This window comes from Chaetodon trifascialis, chromosome 11 (assembly GCF_039877785.1).
Source record: "Chaetodon trifascialis isolate fChaTrf1 chromosome 11, fChaTrf1.hap1, whole genome shotgun sequence".
In the NCBI taxonomy this organism is placed as follows: Eukaryota; Metazoa; Chordata; class Actinopteri; order Chaetodontiformes; family Chaetodontidae; genus Chaetodon; species Chaetodon trifascialis.
The window spans coordinates 14,964,795-14,976,647 of NC_092066.1; the positions used below are offsets into that span (position 1 = coordinate 14,964,795).

The window sequence follows — 11,853 nt, forward strand, 5'->3', positions numbered from 1 at the left end:
TATTTTTCCCGAATTCATATGTATTAATATATTTTTTTTAAATGCTCTGTCACTTCAGCCCAGACTGTTAACACCACACCAAATTAGTTTATTATTCAGAAATTTGTACTGATAATGTTTAAATGAATTTATTTAATTCTATTTCATATTACTTTTTCATGTTCTAAATTTAAGGGCTTAATTCACAATACAAGAAACTATGCGTTTTTTTGTTTTTAAATTAAAATAAGGCAACTTCAAAGCCTTGAAGCGTCCATAAAGACCACACTGAACGTATTATATGTAGAGTTTAACCCACTGCTGAATGAAACCCCACATGTTCAAACAGGCATCATTCAGGATAGTAAAATAATAAACATGCATCAGTCAGTTGCCAACATCCAGTTTTATTTGAGAATTTGATATTTCAAAATGCTCCTACAGACACGCCATCATCACAAGACACTGGACACAGGTTGTGGTATTAGTAGGTACGTTTACATTCAGTTGGCACAAATCACTAGGATTTACAAAACAGCCGTCGTATCACTGCAGCACTGAAACACAAAAAATACAAGATGATGTGTTGTAAACATGCAAACACGGTAGCATTGTACGTCTGCACGTCCTTGTAGGATTACCCACAAATAGGGTTACAACAATTCAATTTGCTTTCAAGAGAGCAAATATAATCACATCTTTCACCAGAGTTTGCAGAGTTTTGTTGTAGTGTTTCAGTACCCCTCCTCATTAAGCCACTGTCAGGTTCTCAATAAAGAAAATCACTTTTCATTTAGAACAAAAACATTTCATTGTTTGGCATTTCATGATTGTCTGGGGGTTTTCCAAGCTCTAACGTATTTCAAGAGGGACATTAAAATAATCTTTATATTCTTCCAATTGAAATTAGGGTACAAATAACCAGTACATTTGTAACTCTTTCTACATTTCTCAAATTAGTCCTAGACTGGTTGGAATGGATTGGTCGAGTCTGTTAGGGAGCCAAGGATCTTGCATGTCACCCTAGAGAGCAAATACACTACAAGGCAGTTTATAAGTTTTATAAAATTCACATACAAAAACTGGACCTGAAGTAATACATTCAGTCACAGAGGTCTAACAGTCCCCGAACCTCAAGCCACCTTCAAACCATCTGCTGCTCCGTTAATATTCCTAACTTCAAGACCAAAGCGAGGCTAGAAAATGGAAGTAACCTTCAAAAAGGTTGGTAGAAGTAGCTCAGTCATAGTAAAAACATTACTATTCCTCGCTAGGCACTTAAGAGTCAGTAACTACCCTTCACCCGGCTTTCAGTTACTGTATACTTTCACTGCTTTGCACGCTTCAGCTGAGAACATGCGCAGGTTTCAAGCTGTCATCGATCTAACTCAGCTACAGTGCTTCCCTCCTGTGACCTAAGGCAAGGGGTGACACACTGATGTTAAAAGACTAAACTTGTATCTACAGTTCTGCTGTTAACCCGCATGACTCGTGGTTTCCCATCGTTTGCTGATTAGAAGAAAATCTGACTGTGTGTCCGTCACCAGAGCGCTGCTACAGTTCTGGTTCACTGGACGATGAGGAAAACAATCCATGAACAGGTGATGAAATGATGGTGAGACAGAGGCAGGTCGGGGTAAAGTTCAGTGGCCTGCTGGACAGGGCTGGGTGTCAAGACTTTTTTTGGTCCTGGCCAAAATGTGCCCCCACAGCGAGGAGCCGACGACGAATGCTGATACTCTCATCAGATTGTTCCTGATTTAAACCCTAATTTGACCAATTTCTGACAAAATTTTTTGTAACATGCTTGTGTTTAGAAACATTTCACCTTTTTGCCTGTTGCGGTATTAGAGCAAACACTAAGGTATCGTATTAGCATTAGCATCAATACATTTAAAACGATTTTAAGTCCTAGGACAGAAATAATCAGTCAAATTAATAAATTGATCATCACAATTCCAGTCTTGGTAATCACCTTTTAAATCGTGAAAACACAGAACATTTGCTGATTGGAGATTCTCTAATGTCTAATGTAAAGTTGCATAACTTAATGCAACAAATATTTTGGGTTGTTTTCTGGTCAGAACACATGTCAAGACATTAACTGTGACAGCCATTTTTTCCTTATGATTCAGAAAATGTATGAAAAACTGAGTCGTTTATATGTGTGTATGTGTGCGTTAAAAATGCACAGGGTTTTGTTTTTGGAGTTTCTTGGTTTCTGAGTTTCTTTAACCCGTCTCACAGAGCATACTTCTTGCTTTATTCTGGTAAAGGCGCCACCTTCCTGCCCTCTGCTCCAATTGGCTCTGCAGCCAGCTGCTCGACCGGCTCAGCCACCCTGCCTCGGTGCATGTGATCTAAATATAGAAACCACCTTCCAGCAATGGTAAGCCTGCATCAATACTGCTGAAACTGTGTCCCATATGGTTAAATGAAAACAGAGCACCTCGTCCCTTTTCTGACACGAGTTCACATAAAACACTGAACATTTGATTATGCGCTGAGGTAAAGTACAATACTGAGAAAACTGACATGGACTAAATTACGCTTGTACTAGAGTACTCAAACACTCTTCAGTAAGTGTATGCATATTTCCAGTCAAGCTAGTCTATTAGCAAACACTGCTACAGTCCTGTAATGCGTTAAGAACAACCACCTACAGCAAACGGAAGACAACATTTGTAAAGTGTATGTGTGACAGTGTGTGTCCTTTACCAGTGACACAGCAGAGGTGGACAGAATATTAGAAACACCTCTCAATATACTGTAATCCAAAATGACACCACTAAAAAAATGAAGGGAGCTAAAGCAACACCTCTCACACAACAAGAGAACAATGTAAGCGTCATTTGACAGGGTAGTATTCACTGCAGGGCTGCTGTCCGGGGTTACAATAGACTGTGCCGGTGTTCCCACTAAACTTTTAAATCAGTGTATATGATCTCACATTTGGAAAATGACGTATCAAACTGCTTGATGTGCATTACATGGACCGTATGTCAATATGAGGTTTAACTCTTCAGCTAGTATTCACTACTAGTACAGAAATCTTTCTGATTTTCTGTCTAACCATCATCTGTATTAATACCTCAGACAACAAAAATCACAACTGACAAAATTTTATAAAGCCCATTATATGATTACAACGAAAACACACAAAATAATATGGGCACTCTATATAGTATAATCTGTTGGCACTGGCATAAAATACAGCTCATCTGTCTGCTGTCAACAAAGCAGCAAAACTGCAAAGAAAATCTGTGAATTCAATTCAGGGTAAAAGATACTGGACTCACAGGCCCTGTTTACACCTCCCATTAACATGCACAAATTGTATGTACATGTTAACGTCAGGCGCAAACAGGGCCATAGTGATTTCAATATATTCAGCTCATACAGAAACTGAACATCTGGCGACAGTTAAGATGCTGGGCAAGACGTTTGTTCTTAAGTCATACGCTGAGAACTTCTGTGCTTTAATATACTCAACATCACAACTAGCTCAAATCCTAACCTTTGGTATAATTCCTGAAAACAAACTCACTCACAACAAATCTCAGGGGGCATATTTCACTCTTATTAAATCAAAAACCATCTTAAACGTAAATGGATGAGTGGCAACCTGCATTGCATTGGAAGTTGTCAGTTTTAAGCAGACACACAAGGCAGGCCTCAGTGTGTGTGTGTGTGTGTGTGTGTGTGTGTGTGTGTGTGTGTGTGTGTGTGTGTGTGTGTGTGTGTGTGTGTTTGTGAACTGCTAAGCTTTCTGATTGACATATGCAGTCACAGGCCTGGTCCACAACGGCAGGACCATAATAATTTATGTGTACACGCATAAAATCACTGAGCATATTGCACTTAGATGTACATGACAACAGTGTGTACAGGTGCTCCGTACCATCCATCGCACCTCACACTGACAGGGACTGCACGTCCCCTGCAGCACACAGATAAAGCGAGAGAATGCATTAATATTACCCACATGTCCTGTGCCGGTGTGTGCTTGCTTTTGCCAAGCAATACACACTCTTCACTCTCAGGTCCTTTCTCTTCAGACGGTGTGTGGGGATCTCGCCGTCCCACTATCCCCGTTTTCCTTCGCTCTGTACCGCTATTATCGAGCCGTATAGCCCATCTGATGCAGCTTCCTCAGGAGGATCTGAGTAAGGTCAAAGGTGGTGAAGCTGATCCCCACCGCAATGGGTCCTTTGACCCAGTTCATACTCAAACCTTTGTAGAGTCCCCGGATAACCCCCTCCTCAGACACAATCTCCCTCATGGTGCCCAGGATGGTGCTGTATGTGTGACCTGTGACTCCTGCAGTCTGCATGCGCCGTCGCACCACATCCAGAGGGTAAGACGCAGACTGGCCGATAAGACCTGCACAGGCTCCAAATGCAAGACGTTCATATGAGTAGGGCTGTGGGCGCCCACTGTGCTCTACATGGGAGAGGAGGGTGTGAGGAAATGCCATTCAGTGAACATGTGCAACATGAACATTTGGTGTGAAAGAAATGGGTTATAAATACACTTGGACTTGGCAGTGGTGGCGCATTACCTGAGTGCATTTTCTTCAGTGTCTCATAGGTAAAGAAGCTGAGACCAGCATAGGGCACAACACCCAGAATGGTGGGAGTAAAGCCTCGATACAGCGTCTTCAGGCCCTCCTCTCGGGATATCCGCACAAACACATGCAGGATGTTACTGTACCTAAACAGTGGAAGCACCACAAACAAAAAGGATAGCAGCATGAAATTGGATGACAGCCTGTGCAGCAAAAGGCTGCTGCTCATAATTCGACTCTAGCAAACTGGCTTTCTCTAAAAAAAAAAAACAACATTTTCAAGTCTGTTGTCACTGGTAGAAAAGTGAACACCCACTGATGGTTGTGTATTGGCAGCTAAATATGACCTTACATTTCCTTTGGCGTTACAGCCATCCTTGCTCGCACCATGTCCAGAGGATAGGTCAGCATGGCTGCCGTGGTACCAGCCATAGACCCTGCCAGTAACCTTGGAAACGGGGGTAGAGCTCTGGGACACAGAGAAAAAAACATAAGTGCATGTTTATCAGCCTTTCACATTTTTCATTACTCCACTAGAAGATCTTGAGGGAGCTTGTTAAATTCAATCTCAAGACAAACACAACCATCAAGATAAAAGTCTATATGTGAGGCAGCAGGCTGGAGTCGTAGGTGTACCAGTATATACGGACTTACTTGCCCTGAAAGCCATAGTAGCCTCCCAGCAGCCCCTTGTACTGCTCGTGTGCACAGAACTGGATGGCAGCGTATGGGATGACTCGCACCATGGTGGCAGAGTTGCCCCTCCACAGACTGAAGAAGCCATCCTTCAGGTAGGTGCGGTAGATCAACCTGTAGGCTTCCTGTGATGCAACATGCACACATACATACTGAGTTTGAATCCTCTTTAAACTTGTACCTGTGATACATTCTGTAAAGGTCAGACTGAAAACGACTCTAAACTGAATTTCAGTGTATGTGTGGATGCGAGTCAACCTCTTGTTGTGACTAAGCAGCAGAAAGTGATTGTATCAAGAAACTGACATTAAATCAAACCTACCTTGGCAGAGAATCTTGCTGAAGACACTAAAAAACAAAACATACATGCAATATAAATAACACTGTCTAATATTCTCATTGCTGTGCACTCAAGAGGAGCACAGTTCCAACATTAGCTGTAGATCTAATTCCATGGCTTCCATGTGGGTCATTTCTACTTTAAAATTCATTTCCACTTTTAGGTCAGCAGAGTGTTCAACTTGCCTTGGAAGATGATTTTAGTCCTGTCCAATGGGGCGACAGCTGTCTTGGCCACAGCTCCTGCTAAAGCCCCTGAGAAGAGCGAGTTGATGACAGACTGAGTGTGCTTCAGGCCCTGCAAAGCGATGAAGGAATCATATTCAGGGTCACTGAGACCAAACAGGGTGAATCCTGTAAAAACTGCGTCCTTGCGTGAAAGTTGTGTTTGAGTTGCTGTTGATCATTAAACCGGCGTTACATAAAGGATAACAGAAAACATCTGACTGACCGACTTACAAAACCTCACAAATGGGAGCAGGTGTCCTTAACTGAACCAGAGAGAGAGAGAGAGAGAGGAGCCCATGAAGCTACTAAGCTCAGTTCAGTTCATCTCTTTCACAGATAATAAGGAACTAGCCGAGAGAGGAGAACGTAGTTTGACAACACACAGGCAGCACACAGATAAAACACAGACACTGAAGTAGCCTTAGGATTCCACTGCAATTCCACTGAAGATTAGACATTGGCTCATATTTTCTTTATTACACATAATAACATAGTAATTGCTCACAATGTGTCAGGTTCCCTTGGCAGGAGCTTTTCACAAAAATAAAAGGTTGAATAAAGGGAAGGGAAATTCATCCTAAACCAAACTCATACTATGATATTTTAGTGATTTTTGGCAGTCAGGTCACTGGGTGAAATTCTGTTCTCTTTGGGATTATTGATACTATATCAAACACATGACTTTCATTTTTTCCCTTTTATGTGTTGAAGGAAGGATCGCTAGGTCTACAAGATATCGCCTCATAGCTCACCTCTGACTGGCTGGTGGAAGCCCGCGGCAGCACATCTCCCTGCGTGAGTGATGCCCGCTGTTCTTGGACTCCACTCCCCATTCCCGAGGACTACGCACGGCTTTCTTCGAGTGTGCTCATGAATTCAACCACCAGGAGAGGCAGCAACACCAGGCGCAGAGAGCTGCAGAGCAGAGGGAGAGGTCGGAGGGAGAACAGAGGTCAGTTTCTGTGTCAGGATCAAGTGACAAGCATGACTCTCACTCTATGAGGAAGCACACACTCACTGCCTGCATATCAAGATAGCTTGATTTTGCATTCAGAAGGATAGCATGTAGTAATCAAGTATTCACATCTAGCCCTGTGTAGACCTGAAGGCAGAGAAATCTAGTCTGATTTAGGACTTTCCTTTCACTCATGCTGACAAAAGCAGTGTCATGGCAATATATGATGACTGTCAGAGGGTGCTTGTCTTTAAATAAGACACTATAAATAAAACATGCACCTCTCGTGAATAGTTACCTGTCCTGTTACCTTTGACTGCTGCACCTATATATATATATATATATATATATATATATATATATATATATATATATATATATATATATATATATATATATATATATATATATATATATATATATACGGATAAGAACGGATAAGAACGGATAAGATATCTTTTTCCTGTAGACAGCAGAGCTGAGGACTTGTAGGTGAAAGGTGTCCATCAGAGCAGAGTTCAAAAAAAAAAAAAAAAAAAAAACACCATTTAAGCTCCTCCCTTGCAAACATACCAGATTACAGTCTTACCATATCTCTGCACAGTCACGACATTCTTTCCTCTGTGGTCAGTGAAGACTTACAGGAGATTAACTTAAGGGGAATAACATCGTCTGGAGTGATTGCTAAACAAAGAAAGACGCCTGATGTTTGATGTTTTCAAAGACGTAATGATTTTATGGGACAGATCACCTATTCATGCAACCTTCAACCCTCCACTGGTCCATCATTAAATACTGCATGCACACAGCCAAGCCTTGTTCAAACCAGCTTTAATGCACAGTCACGGTTCCAAAGTGTGTACAAAGTTGGCATGTGCATTGTTGTACGGCTGCAATAATTGTTTTCATGACTGATTAACCAGCTATTTACTTTTTCAATTTCTTATTTGTAACATACATACAGATTGAATGTATGTTACAAAGTGAGCAAAAATAGTGGCTAATTTCTATGCTCTACCTTATTTTTTTAATCTTCATGTTGTTCATCCACTACTCTATCTATCTATCTATCTATCTATCTATCTATCTATCTATCTATCTATCTATCTATCTATCTATCTATCTATCTATCTATCTATCCAATCTAGCTGTTTCAGCACTAGATTTTCCCATTGAATGTTTTAGTGAACTGAACATACACATTGCAAAACTTTCTACCTCTCTCTGCTGCCTCGTATTACTCTAAGCCCCTCTCACCAAACCCACAAGTTTAAACTGCAGCAGAAGGAGTTGGTTGCGCTGCAAAGCCTAATGCCTCATAGAGCCCACTCTCCAGGGCGTGAGCCTCAACAAGACCCTGGTCCATGGACTCCATGACACCCCTCCAGGTCTATGTGGCCCAAGGGAGGGTTATTCCCCACTGTCATCATGCCTCTATACCACTTGACGATACAAGCAGCTGCCACAGCATCAAAAATAATGAGCATGAAGCTCCTTGTAGATCAAGGATGTGTACACACGCATGTTTTATGCTAAATACTGTTGGCAAAGAAGGTATTTGAAATTTATCACAAGTTGCAGGATTTTCTGCAGGATTTTCCACAGGCGAATCAACCTTTCATTTTGTCCAATGCTGGCACAGCGTGAAAGTGAGCAAAAATAGTGGCTAATTTCTATGCTCTACCTTATTTTTTTAATCTTCATGTTGTTCATCCACTACTCTATCTATCTATCTATCTATCTATCTATCTATCTATCTATCTATCTATCTATCTATCTATCTATCTATCTATCTAGCTGTTTCAGCACTAGATTTTCCCATTGAATGTTTTAGTGCAGCCAGAAAAAGATGGCACCTTTATATTGATAGTTCACTAAATATATTTATGATTCAGCTTCAAAACAAGGGGCAGAACTAGATGCTGACTATTTCTTGAATAATAATACATTTTGGGAACAGTTTCACTTAGACACATCAGAGCCGGAGAAGTTCAGCAAGAAGATGGACAGAGACAGCCATGGGCCATGTGTACACACGCATGTTTTATGCTAAACACTGTTGGCAAAGAAGGTATTTGAAATTTATCATAAGTTGCAGGATTTTCTGCAGGATATTCCGCAGGCGAATCAAGCTTTCATTTTGTCCAATGCTGGCACAGCGTGAAAGTGAGCAAAAATAGTGGCTAATTTCTATGCTCTACCTTATTTTTTTAATCTTCATGTTGTTCATCCACTACTCTATCTATCTATCTATCTATCTATCTATCTATCTATCTATCTATCTATCTATCTATCTATCTATCTATCCAATCTAGCTATTTCAGCACTAGATTTTCCCATTAAATGTTTTAGTGCAGCCAGAAAAAGATGGCACCTTTATATTGATAGTTCACTAAATATATTTATGATTCAGCTTCAAAACAAGGGGCAGAACTAGATGCTGAATATTTCTTGAATAATAATACATTTTGGGAACAGTTCCACTTAGACACATCAGAGCCGGAGAAGTTCAGCAAGAAGATGGACAGAGACAGCCATGGGACAAGTGAGCAAACAGAGGGTCTGCTGAAAGGCTGGGTAGTCATGGGCAACTAATATTGGCATCAGTAAAACTGTGCTTCAAGCCAGATCTTCAAGTGAGCATTCAGACCCCCAGTGTGCTCCCTTTCACCTCACCCACTGTCCTCACTCATAGGCCGTCCCTCACCCCTCCCAGCATCCTCCTTCCCCAGGCATATCATTTTACATTTCCTTGTTCCTGACTGCTAACTATGTCCCTGGTGTGACTCAGGCCTGGCTGCTATATGCGCACACAGCAATGGAGAGGTAGAGCTGTCCCAGTGGATTAAAGCTGCAGTACACAAAAACTGAACATACACATTGCAAAACTTTCTACCTCTCTCTGCTGCCTCGTATTACTCTAAGCCCCTCTCACCAAACCCACAAGTTTAAACTGCAGCAGAAGGAGTTGGTTGCGCTGCAAAGCCTAATGCCTCATAGAGCCCACTCTCCAGGGCGTGAGCCTCAGCAAGACCCTGGTCCATGGACTTCATGACACCCCTCCAGGTCTATGTGGCCCAAGGGAGGGTTATTCCCCACTGGCAACATGCCTCTATACCACTTGAGATACAAGCAGCTGCCACAGCATCAAAAATAATGAGCATGAAGCTCCTTGGAGATCCAGGATGTGTACACACGCATGTTTTATGCTAAATACTGTTGGCAAAGAAGGTATTTGAAATTTATCACAAGTTGCAGGATTTTCTGCAGGATATTCCGCAGGCGAATCAACCTTTCATTTTGTCCAACGCTGGCACAGCGTGAAAACAAAGTGCAGAGATAGGTCTGATGATGCCAGACTGAGCTTTCACCATCTGAAGGGACATGCACGTGGATCTGCATTTGTACAAAAGCCAATAGGAGCGGCATTTCTCTGAAATCATCTAAAGCCTGAAAACAGAGCCAAGAGGACAAACAGTCTAGTTTTCCCTCAGACCACTTGAATTCAAAAATGCTGTAAGGTTGTAGAAAGTTTATCCAACTGACTGCTGACTGAATCTATTTCTCAAGAGCAGAGGATATTAATAAAAATTACTGTAAAGATGAATTAGTTAGCCAAGAGGCTAAATTTAATTTGTAGTGGCTGTTGACTTTATAATGCCATTTTTTTATGAACCGTTCAGTTAACTATTCAGTTTTTACTATTTACAACATGTAAGAAAATGGTGCTCACAATTTTCCTGAGCCCAGGGTGACATCTTCAAATTATTTGTCTCCGTCTGAACAACAGTTGAAAATCTGAAGATGCTCTATTTACGATAATATGAAACAGAAGAAGGCCAAAGATCCTCACATTTGACCTTAATGCTTATCACAAATGTTGGTGATTCATTTTCTATCCGTCGACTATTTGACCCATCGGCTAATGGTTTTAGCTCTAAATAAAATACATATCCCTGAGTTTATAGTAATCTTGTTATATGAAGGACTTTGTCTATCTCCTGATATTTTGACTGTTCTGTTGAGTAACAGATTCTTAACACCACGGCATCCCATATGGTACCATTTCCTTGACATGTACTGTTATTGCTATTCCATCAATTTGAGCTAACTCCGACGAAGCACAGCTACAAACTGGGTATGGTTACAACTCAGCAGTGTTAGTCTTGAATCAGACATTCATTCACGAGCTAATTCATCACCATGCTTCTCCTTCTATCTCCCTGGCTGGTACACCCGCTGGTCTTGTCGAAACTTGTCCACTAACAAAACAAGCCACCCTTTGCCGCCAGCTAGCTGTCACCGCTTAGATTTCTTACCTTACAAATATGACACAAGCCCGAAGATTTATGAAGCTTTGATATCTCACTTGTGCGTTGTTCCAAGTCGTTCGCAGGTTCTTCGGAGACTGTTTGTAAGTTAGCCGAATAGCAGGTTAAGTAACGTTGGCTAGCTGTTAGCTTAACCGCTACACTAACATTAATGTTACTTGCGTCGACAGCGTAGTGGAAATGTTAACAGTAATCTTCAGTCTTGATAAAAAAATGTCTCCTGTTGCTGAAGGCACTGCCTTCCGCACACTTCTCTAATTCATGAGATCTGCAGCGACTCTAAGTGACTGGCACCGTCCATGCTGTATTTATGTCTGCCGTTACTACTCCTGTCAACGACAGGAGGCAGTTAATGTTAGCTTGACCACAGTGGGTTTGACAAGGGCGAGCGCAGGGGCATTGTGGGAAATGAAGTCTGAATGAGGAGGGGCAAGTTTGGATAGGTCGGTTCGAGGGGCGTGAGCAGGAGACACGCTTGAGTTTTTTCTTTTTTTTAAGTACAGTGTAATTTAGTCACATACAGTGTATGATTTTCATTTCATTGTATATAGTGTTTATTGCCACATCATTCTTTGTAAATATTTTTGTTTATTTTCTATTTTTGCACTACTACTTGTTGTTTTTTTTTTGTTTTGTTTTGTTTTTTTGTCTTTTTTGTCTTTTTTGTCCTTGCTAAGATGCATGTCCCTTTTTCCTATGCAGGCATATTGAGAGCAGTGTCAAATTCCCTGTATGTGCACACATACTTAATGTTAAAG

General features: G+C 41.2%; 1 protein-coding gene across 1 annotated transcript; it reads right to left on the reverse strand.

The window, feature by feature from the left end:
* Positions 1-369: 369 nt before the first annotated feature.
* On the reverse strand, positions 370-11,475 carry slc25a42 (solute carrier family 25 member 42). The gene is made up of 8 exons (XM_070973268.1): positions 11,084-11,475; positions 6,562-6,724; positions 5,768-5,879; positions 5,565-5,590; positions 5,201-5,367; positions 4,899-5,015; positions 4,541-4,692; positions 370-4,422 (listed from the first exon to the last, which is right to left on the reverse strand). Exons 2-8 carry the CDS (start codon positions 6,640-6,642, stop codon positions 4,097-4,099), a joined length of 981 nt encoding a protein of 326 aa, XP_070829369.1. The 5' UTR covers positions 6,643-6,724; positions 11,084-11,475; the 3' UTR covers positions 370-4,096.
* Between the last annotated feature and the right edge of the window lie 378 nt (positions 11,476-11,853).